Below are 21,150 nucleotides of genomic sequence, written 5' to 3'. Positions count from 1 at the left end.
GATGACACGCCCTGGGTGGATCTTAGAGTGTTGTGCCAATGTTACTTCTGGGTTTGCACAGAAAGTGACACTGGGTCTCTGGGCTGGCAATAGGGTTGCCAAATGTCTTGAAATGGCTGGCAATTGCCCCCCAATCCATCGGCTGGCTCACAGCAAGGATTGCACACATGCGTGCGCAGCTGCAAGCAACGTGATCATGTCACTTCCGGTTTACTTCTGGAAGCACTGAAGTGCAAAGGGATAATTTATTAGTCAAATAGGGGTTTGTGTGGTAAATCGTCCCGTTGCACTGCAGTGCTTCGGGAAGTAAACCAGAAGTGACGGGATCGCGTTGCTCACGGCCATGCACATGCAATCCCAAAAATCTCCCACTGGAGGAGAGGGGGGACCTGGCAACCCTAGCATGCCAAACAGTGGGGAAAAGCTTTATAGAGACATTACAATAGCTCATTTGGGTCTTGGTAGCCATTAAATTTCTCCATCAGAGTCCATTTTTTCCTTCCTCTTCCTCCTTGCCAGGGAAGGAAGAGTGATTGACAAGCCTGGTCAATGGATTCTTATAGCTCCAGGAGCCATAAGGATGGTTACCTATCCCTACCCAGTAAAACTGGTCATTTATGCCTGGGTACTGTACCCTAGTCAACCTTGAGCCCAACAAACAACACTGTCTGGCTTCAACAGTAATCTCTTTTTGGCTCCTCTTACTGTCTGTTTCTAACTTCTAAATATATTCCTCCAGAGGCCCTCTGATTTTGGAGCTTTTTAATAATATTTCTCAATTTTTAACTCTTACAGGTCTGCCGCCTCAGTACTTTCACTCACATTTGCCCCGGTCTGTCTTGGTTGTTTCTTGGAGTTATGCATGATTTTTCCATCCATTAGAGATGACCTCACTCTCAGCCCTCACAAACCCCAGGACTTCCCATCCCTCTATTAACCTGATTCTTCCCTCTCCCCTGAACTCAGCCTGGGTGAAATCCCCATGGATAAGGCAAAGCGGGGACATGCAAGCTTGGTTTCGCTCACAGCCAATTACAAAGCAGCGTGTAAAGAGGCCGGGATTCATATGCTTCCTGTTTCCTCGGAGCTCTTTCTGAGCAGGCTTTTTAAAACTGAGGCTTGCATTCCCCCCGCCTTTCAGATTGCTCCGAAGAGGGTGAAGAGGGACCTGGCAACACTGTCCTTCAGTGTTACTCCTCTGAAGATGCCTGCCACAGCTGCTGGCGAAACATCAGGAAAGAAAATACCAAGACCACGGTTACACAGCCCAGATAACCCACAAGAACCAATGAACTAATGGGCATGGTTTAAAAGAGTTGTGTGCCTCAGTGGGGAGGGACTTGCTTGCCAGCCATGCTGTGTTAAACAAAGACAAGACAGATTCTGATTGACTACATTGCTGGCAGTCTGCCATCCCCTGGACTGTCTGTTAATGAAAGTAAAGAGGCAGACAGGAGGGGGCAGCATGTTGCCTACATTATAAGGGTATTTCCCCATTCACTGTAGTGGAGCTTCCGCCACTGTCCTTGTCGGGGGTCTAAGTTAAGATGTGTCAACCCTACATTGCACCCAGGGTAATACAGATAGGGTTCCCAACTGGCCTGGAGAAAAATGTCCTTTTAACAGAGGTTTAATGTGTGGAAATTGGCAGCTGAAGCTTTACATGGCATGGAGGGAAATGAGATCACCTAGTAAATGATATTCTATTAAGCCTCTAGTAAAAAAAAGCAGGGCATTTTCGTCCAGGCATTTGACAATCCTATGTACAGATGTCTCAGGAAATCCATGCGTTTAGAATCTTCCTTTGTGCGTTGCGCGAGGCTGTGGATTGGGTGCATGCAACTTAACTTTTTGAATTAGAGACATCCCTTCAAAGAGTTAAGCTAAAATGAAGGCTGCAATAAAAAAAACCCAGAGTGACACTTATGTTTATTTCACAATCACATCGCAGAGCCCATAATGACCATCTGTGGGTTATGGAATTAATCCAGCTCATGAAAAGAGATCTCTACGGCCCTCTAGTGAATTAATCACACTTTATTTGAGATCTTCATTTCACATCTCAGAGACAAACACCATATTCGGCATGGTGCAGACGGCCATACTGCTGGAGTTCTTTCTAGGCTTTAAAGTAACATACCAGCCATTAACATACTTCATTTGTTTGTTTAATGACCTGGAGGAGATTATTTTCAGGACAACAGAGTGTAAAATTTAATTCTGGAAGAGATTTATGGCACAAGGAAACCTTTCTAGAATTTGTATACCATCTTTATCAGTATAATTAATTGGCTGTCAAGAGATCCTTGCCCCCAACATCTTGCTAACCATTCCCAGTGCTACAGCCAAGCCAAATAAGGCCTCTTTATTGCAGTTGAAGAGAATTCTGTGGGCAGCTTTGGATGCACACTTCCTGTGGCACACGGGAAGTGCAAATGCCTACACTTAGGGTTGCCAACTTCCAGGTGGGGCCTGGAGAGCTCATGGAATTACGACTGATCTCCGGAGCACAGAGATCAGTTCACCTGTAGGAAAGGGCAGCTTTGAAGGGTGGAGCCTGCATGGTGTAGTGGTTAAGAGCAGTGGTTTGGAGCAGTGGACTCTGATCTGGAGAACCGGGTTTGATTCCCCACTCCTCCACATGAGCGGCAGAGGCTAATCTGGAGAACTGGATCTGTTTCCCCACTCGTACACACATGAAGCCAGCTGGGTGACCTTGGGCTAGTCACAGTTCTATTAAGAGCTCTCTCAACCCCAACTACCTCACAGGGTGTCTGTTGTGGGGAGGGGAAGGGAAGGTGATTGTAAGCCGGTTTGAGTCTCCCTTAAGTGGTAGAGAAAGTCAGCATATAAAAACCAACTCCTCCTCCTCCTCCTCCTCCTCTATTGCATTATACCTCCCTGAAGTCTTTCCTTTCCCAAAGCCCACCCTCCCCAGGCTCCACTCCCAAAATCTCCAGGTATTTCCCAACCTGGAGTTGGCAACCGTATCGACACTTCCTGTTTTAGCATTCTAAATGTGGCATCTTGCGCTTTCTCTCTATTGCCCTACGTGGGGCAACCCTCCCTCATTTTGCACACTAATTTAAAAAAATGTACAGTGTTTGTGCCAGAAGCATCTTTGTGGGATATAAGCATGGCATGAGCAACTCCCATGTGATCCCCCTACTAGGAACATTACAAAAACGATTTCAAAATCAGCTACACGCAAGTGGCAACTTTTTTTTTACATCAAGTCACAGCTGACTTAGGGTGACCCCATAGGGTTTTCAAGGCAAGAGGCATTCAGAGGTGGTTTGCTATTGCTTGCCTCTCCGTAGCAACCCTGGATTTCCTTGGTGGTCATCCAGTTAATAACCAGGAATGTCCTTGTTTAGCTTCCAAGATCTGATGGGATTGGGAGAGCCTGGGCTATCCTGGTCCAGACAAGTGGCAAACATACTACCCAGCAGGCCAACCAAATTCCACATAAAAAAGATTTTGTCAAAATATAGGGGTTCTGTAGATAAATAATAGGCTTCCAAGAAAAGTTGGGGCTTAGAGAAATTTGCATTGCTCACGGAATTGGCTGTGCTTTATCTAGAAACGGCTCTATTTTTATTGCCATCACCAAGGCAACAGAGATTATATGCACTTGCGCTATCATGCTCGAGAACTATTGATTGTTAGGCTGTTCTAAGACTACATAACCCATGATATAATACAAATGGGAAATGGAATTACATTGACGATAAAATATCAGAGAGCCTGTCTGTAAATCAAGTCACAAACTTCTAATAAAGTATAGCTGGGCATACAGGGCCTCAGAAAATCATAAGGGTAGATACATTGTACATAAATATTTGCTCTTCCGGCTAACCTGCAAGCATGTTTAAACAGGGCTAGCAACATTATACTTGGAATCCTATATATTGTGCTAGGTGTTAGATCAGGGTTGCCAGATCCCCCCTGGCCTCTGGCAGGGCATGGGGGTAGGGTTGCCAGATCCAGGTTGGGAAACTCCTAGAGATTTAGGGATGGAGCCCTGGGAGGACAGGGACCTCAGTGGGGTACAATGTCATAGCCCACCCTCCCCAAAAATCCATTTTCTCCAAAGAAACTGATCTTTGTACTCAGAAGATGAGCTGTAATTCTGGAGCCAGGTCCCACCCAGAGGCTGGCATCCCTAGACTAGATCCAGTGCTTGTGTCACATGTGGCCTAGTACAGCCCACAAGCCATGTAAGATGGTTACTTGATAGGGTTGTCAGGTCCCCCTTTGCCACCGGAGGGAGGTTTTTGTGGCAGAGCCTGAGGAGGGCGGGGTTTGGGGAGGGGAGGGACTTCAATGCCATAGAGTCCAGTAGTCAAAGCAGCTATTTTCTCCTGGTGAACTGATCTCTATCGGTTGGAGATCAGTTCTAATAGAAGGAGATCGCCAGGTAGTACCTGGAGGTTGGCAACCCTATAGGCAGCCCTGCAGTGACCAGCCACTTGTTCAGTTGGTGACTCACACGTTGCACAACCTTAAGTTATTTGCATAGAGACTTCCATATATTCATTGCCTCCTGGTACCGTCCGTCCTTTCTGTTCCCATGACAACATATTCCAAGAAAATATTCCAAAGCCTGAATGCAAACACAAGAAGCACCTTATACAGAATCAGACTATGGGTCTTCCAAGCTCATTGTATGCTTGACTGGCAGCAGCTCTCCAGGGTTTTGAGCAGAGGTTCTTCACATCACAGGTATGTATGTGACGTCAAGTCGCAACCCCAGCAAGGGGTTTTTGAGGCAAATGAAGCAGAGGTGGATTGCCATTAACTTCTTTCGTAGAGTCTTCCTCGGTATACATGAACACATGAAGCTGCCTTCTACTGAATCAGACCCTTGGTCTCTCAAAGTCAGTATTGTCTAGTCAGACTGGCGGAGGCTGTCCAGGGTCTCAGGCGGAGGTCTTTCACATCACCTACTTGCCTAGTCCTTTTAACTGGAGATGCTAGGGATTGAACCTGGGACCTTCTGCATGCTAAGCAGATGCTCTACCACTGAGCCACAACCCCTCCCCCATATAGAGTCTATAGAGTCTTTCCCATCCAAGTACCAACCCAGCTTAGTTTCTGATGAGATTGGGCTATACCGTACCATTCCACATCCCACATCAGCTATTAGAAGAAGAATTGTTTTTTATATGCCGACTTTCTCCACCATTTAAGGAAGAATCAAACTGGCTTACAACCACCTTCCCTTCCCCTCCCCACAACAGACACCCTGTGAGGTAGGTGAGGCTGAGAGAGCTCTAAGAGAGGTGTGACTAGCCCAGGGTCACCCAGCTGGAGGAGGAGTGGGGAATCAAACCCGGTTCTCCAGATCAAAGTCCACTGCTCCAAACCACTGCTCTTAACCTCTACACCACGCTGGCTCGATCTTTTTAAATGGAGATGCTGAGGATTGAACCTGAGCCTTTCTGCATGCAAAGCTGATGCTTCATTACTAAGCCACATGGCTCAGGGACCATGGCTTACTGGTACAAAGAAACACACACACACATGCCACAGTTATATAATACCAAAGGGAATGAAATATGTTGGCATTAAATAAAAGAAAAGCACTGCAATCGAGAAAGCACAAGCCCTAGAAGAAGCTGTGTGGTTTATCTGGACAGAAGGCACTGTGAGCAAGACCTGCTAACAAACCTAAGTCGGAACGTAGGCTCCTACGAGGAGAAGCTGTGATTTTAACATACAATTCTGGTTCATCCGATAACAGAGATCCTTTGGCAGCGAGCACGCAAGGTAGTCAGTCAATGTGAAACTACAGAGGAATAAATCAAGCAATTCAAAGCCATGCGAGTTTCCAGCATGAGGACTGCAGTAGTCTGCTTGCACAGGAATGCAGCTATCACCTCTGTTGGGTTTAGGTGCTGAGGAAACCTTACCTCTTGGGGTAAATTACAGTAGCTAATTACGTTTTGGTCCTGAGATGGAGAACACAGTTTGATAAACACACACACACACACACACACGCACACAAGTAGGCCATTTCACAGCCTCTGGGGAGCACTGTATCCCAGAATGACAAAATACACATTTTAAGCTGTTTCAAACAGCAGAGATACAACGGTAATGAGAATTAGCCGCGAGCAACTGTGCAAATCCAAGATGCACCTTTCGAGAGCCGGGTTTCTTAAAGTGGGACACCTGAGCACTGAGGTGGGAAGAGAGGAATATAAAACCCAAAGGAATGAGGTTGTGTGCATGGAAAACACTGGCTCTCCTGCAGTAAACACCAGCTCAGTGCAAAGAATATGAGAGTTTGGTGAAAGCTAGTTTAAACTGTGAGGTGTTCACGTGCCTCTCAGATTTTTTGACACAGGTGTCATCTAGAGTTGCCAGCCACATGCCTGGAACCTCCCCAGAAGACCTTTGGAGGCCAGGCAAGGGGAAAAGACATTATACAGTGCAGCAACATCACTTCCGAGTGAATGTGACATCACCACATCGTCACCAGGATGTGACATCACCACATTGAGCGATGTTCTAGGAATTGTACTCATTTCTATGGTAAATACTGTAGTAAATGAGTTACAGAAATGGTTTCATTTAAAATTCACCTTAGACCCTAAGAGCATGCTGCTGGGCTTTGTTCCACCAAAATTGCCTGTGCAATCTGGAGAACTGTTTAAATATGCTATAACAGCTGCTAGAACCGTTCTAGCTGGAAAATGGAAGTTGATATCACTTCCAGGTGTTAGGGCTGTTGAAAAAAAATTCAGTACAGTTCGGCTTTGGCAAAATTCGGCCCTTTTAAATTCGGGCCGTGCTGAACTCTGAACTGCCCCCCTTCGGATTCCCGAAATTCGGGTGAGATCCGGAGTTCGGGGGAAAATTTGCCCCCCGTGGGCCTTCGGGGGGCTTCCCTGAAGGCGTGCGGGGGGGCCTTTAAACAGATCTGCGCCTCTCACCCAGGACTCCCAGGAAGAGGGGGGATGAGTTGTCAAGACCCTCTGCGCTGTGCGCAGGCAGGGCAGAGGGGTTTAAAGATCCCCCACCCCTCTTCCCAGGACTTCAGCGAAGCCCCCTGAAGGCGCGCGGGGGGGGTCTTTAAACAGATTTGTGTCTCCCCCCCCGGCGGCAGGGGGGGGAGAGATCTGCGCCTCCCGGCCAGGAGGCACAGATCTATTTAACAGGCCCCCCGCGCGCCTTCAGGGAAGCTGGAAGGCACAGATCTGTTTAAAGGGCCAGAATTCGCCGAATTTATTCAGGAACACCCCGAACTCGCCGAATTCGGCTGCCCGTTCCCCCCTCCTTTTTTGAGTTCGGTTCAATCCGAACCAAAAAACCGACGAATCAGGGGAAATTCAGCTGTTTTTCGGTTCGGGCTGAACCGAATCGACAGCCCTATCAGGTGTTGAAGAATGGAAGGAAAATGCTGTCTGAATTTGCAATCATGGCCAAAATGACCAATTTAGCAAACAATAATCAACATTATGAATTGCTTTATGAAAACTGAAAACTCTGTTATCAATACGTAAAAGATTAATCATAGAAGATGTTAGAAGGATAGAATTGATACTAAATTTTGATATCTTTATTGACTATCTCTTTAAGGTAGGAAAGCTGGATATGTGTGAACCATGTACTGCGAAACACAAACACATGCATGTAATAATTTTTTTCCGTGTACTTTCTTTTTTTTGGACTGTTTTCCTTTTCCCTGTGCTTCCCTTTTCCCTTTCCCTTTTAATATTAAAAATAAACACATATTTTTTTAAAAAAACTGTAGCGATTGGGGGGAATTCCTGCAGCATCCTTCAACATGGTGGTGCCACTTCCAGGTTTCTGCATCCAATGTTTACCCCCCACCCCTGTTTGACCCTGCTGCCCCACTGAGCTCAGGTGGCTAAAGGGGGGCACAACTGGGAGTTTGCCTGATGTCACTTAGCAGCTGGCATCCCTAGAGTGATCGTGCCAGTTATGGCTCAGCGGAAGAGGACCTGCTCTGCGTGGAGAAGGTCCCAACTTTGATCCCCTGCATCTCCAGTTAAAAAGGGTCAGTCCATTGATGATGTGAAATATATTTACCCAGAGACCCTGGAGAATTGCTGCCAGTCTGAGTAGACCATACCCTCATAGACCAATGGAGGAAGAAGAGTGATTTTTATACGCCGACTTTCTCTACCACTTAGGGAAGAATCAAACTGGCTTACAATCACCTTCCCCTCCCCACAACAGACACCCTGTGAGGTAGGTGGGGCTAACAGAGCTCTAAGAGCTGTGACTAGCCCAAAGTCACCTAGTTGGCTTCATGTGGAAGACTGGGGAAACAAATCCGGTTCATCAGATTAGCACTACACCATGCTGGCTTAATGTGTTCATGTGCACTTGTGCTCTTTGGAGAGGTGACAAATCCCAGGGCCCTCTACTCCCTCATCATATGTCGCTTACTCAGAGCTGGCATGGAGAACAGGTGATCTGGCAAAGGGGTAGGAGAAAGGGACAGAACACCTCAGGTGTGCCTTAGGGTTTGCCAACTCCAGGTTTGGAAAGTCTTGGAGATTTGGGGATGGTGCCTGGAGTGGGCGGAATCTAGGGGAGGACGTTCCATGAGGTAGTGATAGCATACAGACCACCTTCCAAAGCTGCCGTTGACTCAACTTTCAGATACAAAACAGATAACAGTGCAGACCTCTCTTCGGGTTTGCAGCTAGGGTTGCCAGCACCAGGTTGGGAAATACCTGGAGATTTTGGGGCTGGAGCCTGAGAAGGGCAGGGTTTGGGGAGGGGAGGGACTTCAATGCCATAGAGTCCAAGTGCCAAGAGCTGCCATTTCCTCTAGGGGAACTGATCTCTGTCACCTGGAGTTGTAATTCTGGGAGTATACCAGGCCCAACCTGAAAGTTGGTAACCCATTGCCTAAGCAAAAAATGGAGATGGTTTCAGAAAGGAGAGTAGGTCACAGCATCTTCTCTTCCCGCCGCTCATGTGGAGAAGTGGGGAATCAAGCCTGGTTCTCCAGATCAGAGTCTACCGCTCCAAACCACTGCTCTTAACCACTACACCCCGCTGGCTCCCTTTTGAGGGCGACAGCCTGATGCTGCGGCACATATTTACGGTTCATGGCAACATGAACCGCTGTACGGAGAAGAATCTGGTCATGCAGCTGTAAATGCCAAGTCCCCAGCAGCCTGGATGTGCTTTAAAAAGTGCTAGGGAAAACACAAGGGCTTTTCAAATGTCGCCTCCCTGTGGGATTAATTGCCAAACGCTGAAAATGTAGGCTAGATGTCAGAAGTGGCTTGTTCACATCCTACACACTTCATCTGGCAGTCACTGAAGTATTATGCAGTATTTGCCATCTAGAAAAATTGGAGTGTTTGCGTGTGGCAAAGGTCAGTGGTTTCTTTTCGCTGAGGCTAGGACCAGACATGCAGGGGCCATGCAGGGGCCGCGAAAGGCGAGAATCCCATCTCTCTTCCTCGGTAAAATACAAAGAAATATAACGTGTGAGGGGATGACATTCCTCCTCACCCGACTTCCTGGACTGCCCCTAGAGAGAAAAGAGGAAATGTGGGGGATGATGATACTAGGCAGATCGTGAGAGGGAGGGCAGGAAGGGATGAGTCGGTGCTCAACCCTTGTGGCCCTTTCTTATATGCCCAGGGTAATGCTGATCACCACTTTGGAGTCAGGAAGGGATTTTCCTCCAGGACAGATTGGTCCAGGGATCCTGGAAGATTTTTGCCTTCCTCCGGGCACAGAGTAGGGTTCACTGGTGTGTGTGAGTGTGTATGTGTGTGTGTGTGTGTGTGTGTGTGAAGTAACTGAATTTCCTGCATTATGCAGGGGGTTGCACTAGATGGCCCTTGGGTAGGGTTGCCAACCTCCGGGTACTAGCTGGAGATCTCCTGCTATTACAACTGATCTCCAGTCAATAGAGATCAGTTGACCTGGAAAAAATGGCCACTTTGGCAATTGGACTCCATGGCATTGAAGTCTCTCCCCTCCCCAAACCCTGTCCTCCTCAGGCTCTGCCCCAAAAACCTCATGCTGGTGCCTTAGGGGGACCTGGCAACCCTACCCTTGGGGTCCCTTCCAGCTGTATGTTTCTATCCGACATTTCTCTCTCTCTAGGTGTTACTGGCATAAAGAGGCAGCAGAAATGTTTATTTTTAAATGGATATACCGCCTTTACACCCCTGCATTTAAAGCAGTTTACAATTATTATTTTTTTAAAAAATTGCTTACAATATAATACAGAAAAGGGACAGGAAGGGAAGAGTAAAAAGAACACCCAAGCACCACTGATCAGATAACTCCTATCACGGTAACCAGACGGAAGGGCTGTGGAAGGGCTGAGGCAGGAGACAGTTTGGAGAGCTGTGAAGAATAGCCAAGTGGCAGCTGGTCTACAAAGACCATTGGTGGATGCTTCTCTCCCTCATGACGCCCTCTAATGCAGTCAGGGGGAATATGAGGTACATGCTATTGGGTATGTGACCCTCAAGTAATCCTAGGTATTTATTTCTAGGTACCACAGAAATATTCTTCCTTTGAACCCAAACCATCCACTTCTAATGAAAAGTTTCATTTGTCTCATACAAGGCTTGCCAGCTGCCCACCCCCAGAGGGTGTTTGACTGCCGCTGTGCTCACCTGCCTACTGCTGCTCATGGTCATGGCGGGAGGAAACGGGGGCAGGGAATGGCGTCCGACCCTGGAAGTGACGTCGTTTTTGGGTGACGGTCTAGGAATCCCCCTAATCTCTATGGTGTTTACCATGGAGACTGGGGGGAGACCTAGGGAGTTTGGACACAGCCCCACCTGTAATAATTATGGAGGTGCTTCCTTCAACAGGCATTACTGGGGCTGCCAGGTCCCCCCTCTCCTCCGGCAGGAGGCTTTTGGGGCAGAGCTGAGTGGATCGCACACAATGCCCTCAGACTGGGAGTTTGAGTGGTAAAAGGCCCCTTGCGATGCATTTATACCCTGAAGTGCCGCATCGCAAGCTGCCCTTTACCACTCAAACTGGGAGTTTGAGTGGTATAAGGCCCCTCGCGAGGTGGCACTTCCGGTTGTAAACCGGAAGTGATGTGCTGCAGTGTGTACTGTGTACCCGCAGTGTGCAGTGTGTACCCGCGCATGCACATTTGCCCGCCGATCCTCAGCTGGTCAACGGGCAGCGCGGTGAATTGCCAGGGTTTTGCCCGCCACCACTGGGCACCTGGCAACCCTAGGCATTACAGTGGTCCTTTGTTTGGTGTGGACTTTGGCTTCAGAGTGCTGAAACTGTAACAAGCCAGTCGCAGATGATTAACGAAGCTCGGCATATCACTGAGGCTGAATCTGCACATGAGCAGTTTATCATAGCCTGTTCCCAGCACTGGTAATCTAATTTCAGTTATTTTTCATTAATATATATATAGAGATACTTTATACACACGCATACACAGAGAGAGAGGGGGGGGGGAGGGCTGCCATACATCAATCTGATAAAGATGTTTAAATAATGGGTGCTTTTTTTTTTTTTTTTTTTTGGTGATTATGTCAGTTTTATAGCAGCGTTATGGAAACATGACAGGGAAGCTAAAATCTGATTACGCCTAAATCCTGGCCCATTATGTGATTATTACGAGCCACAGTGCAGTAGGAGTTACAGCGTTATGATAGAAGGGATTTCCAGTGTAATTAGATCAGATTGGCAGCACCAAAGAAATCGGGGCATTTCCTGTAAATGCCAGTAGCCCTGACTTCCAGTCAACGCACACCCAATGCGTGTAAATTTTCGACTCCTGCTAAGGTCCCTTGAGAAGACTCGGCCATCTCTCTGCCTCTCCTGTTGACCTGGGGGGGTGAGGGAGGGTTGGGCTTCTTTTGGCTGTTGCAGGTGAGGCTCCAAGCTCAGTTTAAGGCACTGGTTTTTGACTTTGAAACGCCGGCACAGACTGGAAAGGAACTGGTTATCTCAGGAGGCACTTTTCACGTGAAAAGATGATAAATAAAAGGCCTCGTTCGGCATGCCAGAGAGGGGAACATGGTGGCTGAAAGGGACAGGCCCTTCACATTCGTGATACCAAGGTTATAGAACAGTCTATCGGAGAAGGACAAGGCAGCTGCGGATATGGAAGGGCCCTTCTCTCCCCCACACCCCACATTTTGCGGCTCCCTCTCTTTTAGTTGCCGGCGATCTCAATTTGTCTGTTTTAATCTGTGAAGCATTTATCTGCCTCTTACCTGCTGCTGATTCAAAAATAACGTTTAAAATCAATGAGGAAAGAAACAGCATAAGGAAACAGAAAATGGCACGGAAATAAAGGCTCGTGCGTCCGGTTGGTCCACAGGGGAGGCAACGTCAAAACTTGGGATGTCACAGCAACTGGCAGGCTTGCAAAATTCAGTAGCTTGCTGCCTCCTCTCTGCAGAGTGGTGGACACATTAGTAGGGATGCCAACCTCCAGGTGGTGGCTGGAGATTTCCTGGGATTACAATTGATCTCCAGACGATAGAGTTCTCCAGTTCCCCTGGAGAAAATGGATGCTTTGGAAGCTGGACTCGATGGCATTGTACCCTGCTGAGGTCCTTCTCCTACCCAAACCGCACCCTCCCCAGGTCCCCCCCCCCAAATCTCCAGGTGTTTCCCAACCCAGACCTGGCAACCCTACCCCCCACACATACCTTGTGACGGGGATATAAGAACTCGGTGATCTTCATTCCAACTTGTGTCTGATGTAGGGAGCTTTGATTCTCGAAAGCTTATGCCCCCAAATCTTGTTAGTCTCTAAGGTGCTACTGAACTTGAATCTAGTTGGAGAAAATGGTAGCTTTGGAGGATGAAGGCTATTCCTGATGAGCCCAGCTTACAGATCGCCGCTGCCTGCTACTTCTGAACTCCACGTGGAGTTCGGAGGCAGTAGGCTGCCCAGGACTGAATGCTGGACTCCACACAGCCAAGCATTTAGCTCTGTGACACATATTTTTTGGGTTTGGGGTTTAATTAACCTGAAATTTTTTGATTATTCGAAAAAGCCAAATCCCTTCTATTCAGATTTTTCTGATTGTTTTGAAAATTTCTGGGTTTATTAAACCTGAGCCCCAAAAATACCAGAAAAAAGTGAACTGTAGTCTGGAGATCAGTTGTAATTCCAGGAGATTTCTAGGCCCTATTTGGTGGTTAGGGTTGTCACCTCCGGGTTGGGAAATATCTGGAGATTTGGGGAGTGGAGCCTGAGGTGGGCAGGGTTTGGGAGGGGAGGGAGTTCAATGGGATATAATGCCATAGATTCCACCTTCCAAATTGGCCATTTACTCAAGGTAAACTGATCTCTGTCTGTCACCTGGAGATCAATTGTAATCCCAGGAGATACCTACTGGTGGTTGGTAGGGTTGCCAGTGTCCAGGTACTACCTGGAAATTTCCTGCTATTAAAACGGATCACCAGCCGATAGAGATTTGGCAATTGGACTCCACGGCACCGAAGTCTCTCCCCTCCCCAAACCCCGCCCTCCTCAGGGTCCGCCCCCAAAACCTGCTACTGGTGGCGCAGAGGGACCTGGCAACCCTAGTGGTTGGCAACCCTACCAACATACCGACCCTGCCAACATACCAACACAGCCACCCAACATTTTCAGCTTCCCCCATGAATGAACCTAATACTTTTGGTTGTTGTTGTTGTTGTTGTTTTTAAACCGCCTACCAGCCAGAGTAACTGGTTGGCCACTGTGTGAGACAGGATGCTGGACTAGATGGACTAAATGCTGGAGTAGATGGGCAACTTGTCTGATCCAGCAGGGCTTTTCTTATGTTCTTACCTCTAGTGCTGTTCGGAACTGTCCTGCCGCCATAGCATACTTCTTTTGCTGGTAGCAAGTGCTGGCGTCCTTTAAGGCCACCTGAAGCCACTTGTCCATCTGGGGCGGGCCATTCAAGTCAGACAGCCTCAGGGAATCTAAGCTTAAAGCTTCTGGACAGCTTGGCTGTGTGCCGGCGGAGGCGTTGGGCTCCAGAAATTCATAGGTGACATCCCCTTCATCAAAGTAGACCAGCTTCATTTCCACTTCCATGAGGCTTTTTAGAGGGATGTGGGAGAGAAGCAGCGTGATGGGCTGGTTTTCTGGCTCCACCGGGCGCGTCTCTTTTCTCAGAGCTGGCCTCTTGTCACTCTCCGACTTTCGTTTCAGGCCGGGCCTGTCGAAATCGTTGCCTTGCTTCTCCTTGACATTCTTTCCTGCTTTTAGTCTCTCCGTGACGTTTTCCACCGCTGCTCCCCCGGAGGGGCTTTTAACCTCTTGCAAAGCTTCCGGGACATCATTCTGTCCGTGTGCCGATAAATGTGGCTCCTCAGCAGTCACCTCCTCAAGGCAGCCTTCGTTTGTGATGTTCTCAAAACTGGGGTTGTTGGCAGACGCCATGACTCATCAACAACCTAGGCTCCAATTTCCTAGGAGAAAAAAAGTTGGGAAAGTTTATAGTTCTGGTGTGTGTGGATGTGTGTGAGAGAGATAAACAATGCAAAGCAAGTGTGTTATTATGTTTGACTCTCACGGGCTCCGTTTGAAGTCAACAGTCAGCTATAGTTCGCAAAGGGCAGGGTACTTTTAAAAATAAGGCTCCAGAATTGTTTCCCCTTTTGTGTGTAGGAAAATAAGCATAGCTATTATATAGCAAGTATTGTAAAAAGTTCTTTTTTGTTCTAGTATTGACTCCTGTGTCTTATAATAATAGCCTACCCACTCCTGACACTCACTAGGGTTTCCTTTTTACTTTCTGAACATTTATTTATTTTACTGTTTCTAATTTTTCTCAGGTTAGCAAATGTATGTGGCGGTGTGGTTAAAGCATTGGTCTCGGAATATGAAGAACCAGGTTCAAATCCAACCATGACGTTTGTGGAGCTTCGAGGAATATGGCGGAAGCTTATACACTGAGTTTTGTCTCAAAAATATCTTTACTGAGTGTAGGGTTGCCAGGTGCCCACTGGTGGCGGGCAAACCCCCGGCAATTGACCCCTCTGCCCACCAACCACCTGAGTGTCGGCGGGCAAATGAGCGCGCACGTGTGTATACAGCACGCGTCACTTTCGGTTTAGAACTGGAAGTTTCACCTCACGAGGGGCCTTATACCTCTTAGGATGAGTGGTAAAGGGCCGCTTTACCACTCAAACTAAGAGGTATAAGGCCCCTTGCGAGGCGGCACTTCCGTTTCTAAACCGAAAGTGATGCGCATGCGTCGGCACGCGCACGAGTGTGCACACACGCTTACATGGGAAAGCCTCCCGTTGGAGGAGAAGAGGGACCTGGCAACCCTAACTGAGTGGCTTTAGTAAGTTATCTGTCAGCCTAACCTATGTTGCTCACTTGCCGTGAGAAACATATAAAACGCCCTTTGATGTACAGCACTATGAGGTCCCGGTAGAAGGGGCAGGAGATAAATGTAATTCATATATTTGAATCTTGAATATAGAGGCCTATACAAATTATGTAAGATATTATGTACACAAAGAGGGAGAGAGTCGTCAAGTCACTACCACTACAATGGTATGGTATGAAGGCCCATGAAACATCAACCTTTCTGGAGCTAAGAAGTCTCAGTCCAATCAATACTTTGGTGGGAGACCTCTTGTAAGATGCCTTGAATTCCATGGTAGAAGAAAAGTGGGATATCACAAATAATAGGGGTGCACAGTCCTTCCTGACCTCCGTCCGGAGCCTCATCCATGTAGCTGTGAGGGGCAGCTTCTGTGCGCGTGTGAGTGCGCGCAGGATGCTCTAGCAATTCCCCTCTGAAAACTCTATGGAAACAATAGAGATACCTAGAGCGTTGCCAGCACTTCTGGCGTAACCCTGAGATCAGTTGTAATAGTGGGAGATCTCTAGTCACCACCTGGAGGTTACAACCAAGTAAACAAACACCTGTGCTGTAAATTGTATTGGATAGAGAAATAAACAGCACTAGGCTCAAGGTTACATACATAGATATAATATATCAACACATAAGCTTAGACAATATATACGGTGACTAAAAGTTCATGGCAAATCAATAGTCCAAATTAGCTTTAATCAGGGTGGAAAAGACTAACATCATGAAAAAGGTCCCAATCCACCGAGAGGACTTCAAGCAGGTAAGACCGAAAACTTAAGTTCTATTGCTTCAGCACAGCTTTCCCGATGCGGGCAGCCAGTTTTCACCACTCTGCTGGGATCTGCAAGTTTTCGGTCTTACCTGCTAGAAGTCCTCTTGGTGGATTGGGACCTTTTTGACGGCGTTAGTCTTTTCCACCCTGATTAAAGCTAATTTGGACTGTCGATTTGCCATGAACTTTTGGTGACTGTATATATTGTCTAAGCTTATGTATTGATATATTATATCTGTGTATGTAACCTTGAGCCTTGTGCTGTTTATTTCTCTAACCACCTAATAGGGATTTTGGGGCAAAGGAACCTGACGTGCAATGCAACTGAGCATTATGAGCTGAGGAAATTCATAAACCAAGCCTCAAACATGGGCACCATCTCTAACCTTTTTCTACAGATCAACACAACTATTTGTGTGTTGTTGGGGTTTTTTTTTTATAAAAAAAATAACCATTCCCTCTCACCCTTCCTGTTGAAATGCAAATTGCAAGTTCCTCAGGGCAGGGACCTACCTTATGTAAAGGGCTATGTACAGTGATTGGGATACACAAGCAAGCAAGCAAAATGGAATAAGAAGCCTTGTTATAAGGAGACTGCTCACTTGCGTGAAAACACCCAACATCCATTCTCCACATGAACTGAACCCAGCCATGTGGGAGGCAGATGCAATTGGTTTTTTCTCTTTTAATTCTTCAATTTCAATTAATTAGGAAAACTTTTCCCACTGTAATCTCTGTAGCAGTATCTGTCATTAATAGAGGCTCATTAAAACAGGAATAATTGCTGTCTTAACATTTCTGCATTATTATTTGGCAGTTGTTCACACCTCTCGCAAAACTGAAATGTGAATGCTGTTTGCATCGTCAGGCGGTTTGTGTAATAAATGCTGTGCGTTACAGAGGTGATGTTTTGCAATGCTACGGACAATGGGTAGTGGGGTCCAATGGCAGAAATGCGCTCTCTTTCTCATAATGCCCAGTAGTGTTGTAAAGTTGTTGCGATCCCCCATAATGAAGTCAGTTGGCAGTACTTTCAGAACAGATACAAAGAAATGCTTTTTCACACAATGCATAATTAATTTGGGGGCCTCACTGTCTTAGATCACAGCCTTTAGTTTAGATTTTTTTAAAAATAATTGGGCCAGACAGTGGCTCTTATTTATCCATTTATAGTCCGCCTTTCTCACTGAGACTCAAAGCAAACCACAGGATATAAAACAAGACAGCATAAGACAATCCATGAACAATGCCATAGGACTAGGGTTTACAGAATTAAAGAGAACAATATGAACAATAAACTATCTGAAAGAAGATATACTATACTATACCATAACAGGATTCAAATCCACAAGCCCTGCATCTGATTTCCAGAAAGAGCCTCAATACCTTTCACCTTAAACCAACCTATGGCTCTCCGATTTTCTTCCTGTACCTGTCTTCTCAATCAGTTCAAACTGAACTGGCTCTAAGCCATTCCTCTGACCCTTCCCTAGGGTTGCCAACCTCCAGGTGGTGGCTGGAGACCTCCTGCTATTACAACTGATCTCCAGGCAACAGAGATCAGTCTCCCTGTAGAAAAGTGCAACTTTGGCATTTGGACTTTATGACATTGAAGTCCTTCCCCTCTCCAAACCCCACCCTCCTCAGGCTCTACCCCCAAAATCTCCAGGTATTTCTCAATTCGGAGCTGGCAACTCTACCCTTCCCCCTAGCTGGAGGTATCACCTTCCCAACCTCTGAAGGTTACATTTGAAAAGCTGGAGAAAGATTCCCAGCTACCTGGGAAAGATTCACAGCTAACAATACATGCTATTTCAGGGGCAGCAAGGAGCAGACAATGTACTGCTCTCTCTTAACATGGAGCCAAGGAAAAGCTGGGTATATTTTACTGAAGAGGTCTGGGGTTGTGGAGTAGCCTGGCTATTACCATGATTTGGCCTAGTTGTCATTTCACCAATAAATAAATAGACATTTCTTTTTCCAGACTCATTTGATTATACGTATGGGACTAAATTGTGAATGTACAGGGAACTGTGTTACAAGCTTGCATTTTGTCCTAGGGAAAATATGCATGGGCCCAGCATAGACCTGCATCTATATAGATCAGTTGCTGAGCAACAGCAGCTGCAGGGTGGGGGCTGGAGCATGAGTAGGGTTGCTAGGTCTCTCTTCGCCACCGGAGGGAGGTTTTTGGGGTGGAGCCTGAGGAGGGCAGAGTTTGGGGAGGGGAGGGACTTCCATGCCATAGAGTCTAATTGCCAAAGTGGCCATTTTTGTTTCTCCAGGGGAACTAATCTCTAACGGCTGGAGATCAGTTGTAGTAGCAGGAGATCTCCAGCTAGTACTTGGAGGTTAGCAAGCTTAAGCGTGAGCCCCACACCTCTACGCCAACTTTGGGAGCTCGGCAGCATCCCAGTGAGCACACTGCCAAGAGGATCACCACCCAGCGGGGATTATGCCCCCTCCCGCCTAAAGCCTGCTTATGCTGCAGGCCGATGAGGAAGGGTGGTGTCATTACCTTCACATGCTCCCTCCTCCCTGAAAGCGGCATGTGCCGGCAGCCGGGCCTCACTCACAGCCAGCCTCATTTGGGCGCCCCTCTTCTCCTCGCGCCCAGGGCAAGTGCTCCGGCCAGCCCCCCTTCACAATCTCGCCTTAATCAGCTGCCCAGATGCAACATGATTTAAGCACATGGAAGATGGAGATTTCAGAGCCAGTTTGTCCTCAGGTATCAGCTGTTCTGCACGTGAAAACCTCCTGGCAAAGTGACTGCCGAACAGAGCAACCATTCCTAAAGCATTATCTTTGTTGCACCCTTATTTTCCCAAGCATTTTTGTCAAAACTACCATTGTTCCTTTGGAAAAAGAGATTTGCAAAAAAAAAAAAAAAAAAAGTGTACTCCTTGCAAGAGATATGTTACTGAAATAATTCTCTCTCTTTCTCTTCCCCCTTCCCTCTCTTTCAGGTACATAATGTATATAATGGAGCATTATATACTGAGCATTAGGGTTAATTACTGAGCATTGTTCCTACATTGTAAATGCTTCCAGATTGACTTTGGCACTCTCCAAAGCGGCTTTAGTTGGCTGATAGAATCAAGCATCCTGATGTCTTTTTGCTTGGAATTAATTAATTTATTTTTTTAGTTTGGAGGGACAGTTGTGGGGTAGCAAGAAGGTTAAGGGCAAAACCAAGGAACAAAAGCACTGCCGTCTGTCTTCATCACCCTTTGGAAATGGAAAACTCCCAAATGGGGTGGGACAACAAAACAGTACTGCTACATTCCCCTGGGAGGGGCTATGGCTCAGTGGAAGAGCATCTGCTTGATATGCAGAAGTCCCAGGTTCAATCCCTGGCATCTTGGTTAAAGGGCCCAGGCAAGTAGGCGATGTGAAAGACCTCTGCCTGAGTCCCTGGAGAGCCGCTGCTGGTCTGAATAGACAATACTGACTTCGATGGACCAAGGGTCTGATTCAGTATAAGGCAGCTTCCTGTGTTCATGTATTCTCTCTTATAAACCAATCTAGTTTTACTTCGCCACATCCCCCACTCTTGAAATAAAGGTGAGGGGAATCTCCTAAGGGAATAAAGAGCCGTTATAAAGCATTCCCACACTTCAGGCTGCATTTTGCACACTGGGTCTGTGCCTTTCCACGATTTTATTCAGTCGCTTGTGTGGTTCTGCTTTGAGTACATTCTCTTATCACTAAAGACCAGGGTCACATTGAAAGAGTACCTGCAGCTAGGTCACACTAACACTTGTGATGGCCCTGCTGTAAACGGCCTATCAAGAGTGTACCCTGTCACAGTCTTTGTAATTTGACCTTTAAAATAAACGTAGCTCCTTGTGTTTCGGGGGAAGAAAGCCCCTTAAACAGTGGTACGTAGAAAAAGTGCCTTGCTTACTGGGGAAAATGTGGCATAGGCTTTCAGACTGTGCTTGTAATACAGCAGAAATAATGACCACTACCAAACTGTCACACATGAACACATGACGCTGCCTTATACAGCATCAGACCCTTGGTCCATCAAAGTCAGTATTGTCTACTCAGACTGGCTGCGGCTCTTCAGGGTATTAGAGTTCTATTCACATCACCTACTTGCCTAGCCCCTTTAACTGGAGATGCTGGGGATTGAACCTGGGATCTTCTCCATGCCAAGCAGATGCTGTACCACTGAGCCACAGCACCTCCTCACGTGAGTGGTGGGGATGGTGAGGGGGTTCAGCCCAGAGCTGCTTTCTTTCATTTGTCCCGTTTTCATCACCCATCAATTCAGTTTTTTTAAAATCTTTAATTCTTGTTGCCTTGTTTATCTTGAACCAGGAGAGGGAGGGGGCAGTGAAGACAGGGGAATGACATAATGCCATATGGTTTTACCATAGAGTTGAGTCTGAACCGTAGAGCGTCACACCGTTGTCATGACAGATACATGATATCACTTCCAGATATTTGCAGGAAGTGATGTTGCACTGTTAGCACGGCACCACTTAAGAAACAATCCCCCCCCAGGGGTCCTCAGCGGGCCATTGGGCAACAAACAGGGAGACCCTCCGTAGTTCCGGTGTTTTGATGTTTTGGATCCAGTCATTTTTCTCCCACTCAGTCTCAGCTTAATTCCCTCCTTACCATAGCCTCTACCCCACACAGCTTTTGTTCATGCAGGTTCCATGATCCCTAGCATAGCCTTTTGGTTGGCCAAAGAGGACATTCTCTTTTTTTTTTTAGCATAGGACAACTGGTTGGGTCCAACCCATTACCTCTTTATTTACAACCTCCATGGTGTTAATTCTGTTTTATGAAAAGTGGGAAATATTTTTAATTACATAATTGTTAATTAGAAAAAGAAATAGAATGTAAGGATCTAAGCGTTATTTAAATATAATTAGAAACTAGAAAGAGGTAAGTCAAAGAAAGTGATAAAGGGATTGTAATCAAAGTCAGTTCCAAAACAACTTAACAGTTTGTATGTGCATGTTTATTCATTTTGTTTGAAAAATAAATAACGACATGATGTTGATTCTGTAACTTCTATCAGGTAGGTAC

At 46.7% G+C, this 21,150-nt stretch overlaps 1 protein-coding gene and 1 non-coding gene across 2 annotated transcripts in view; both read right to left on the bottom strand.

The window, feature by feature from the left end:
* Positions 1-14,383, bottom strand: part of SPATA16 (spermatogenesis associated 16) — a 171,165-nt gene extending 156,782 nt beyond the window's left edge. Inside the window, exon 1 of the mRNA XM_056850184.1 lies at positions 13,784-14,383. Within this exon, the coding sequence (XP_056706162.1) occupies positions 13,784-14,383 (600 nt within the window). The remainder of the gene's footprint in view (positions 1-13,783) is intronic.
* Positions 4,969-5,040, bottom strand: TRNAA-AGC (transfer RNA alanine (anticodon AGC)). The gene has a single exon. It is a non-coding gene; the product is annotated as a tRNA-Ala (tRNA).
* Positions 14,384-21,150: the final 6,767 nt, after the last annotated feature.

The sequence above is a fragment of the Euleptes europaea genome, chromosome 5 (assembly GCF_029931775.1).
Source record: "Euleptes europaea isolate rEulEur1 chromosome 5, rEulEur1.hap1, whole genome shotgun sequence".
In the NCBI taxonomy this organism is placed as follows: Eukaryota; Metazoa; Chordata; class Lepidosauria; order Squamata; family Sphaerodactylidae; genus Euleptes; species Euleptes europaea.
This window is presented reverse-complemented; position numbering and strand designations above follow the sequence as displayed.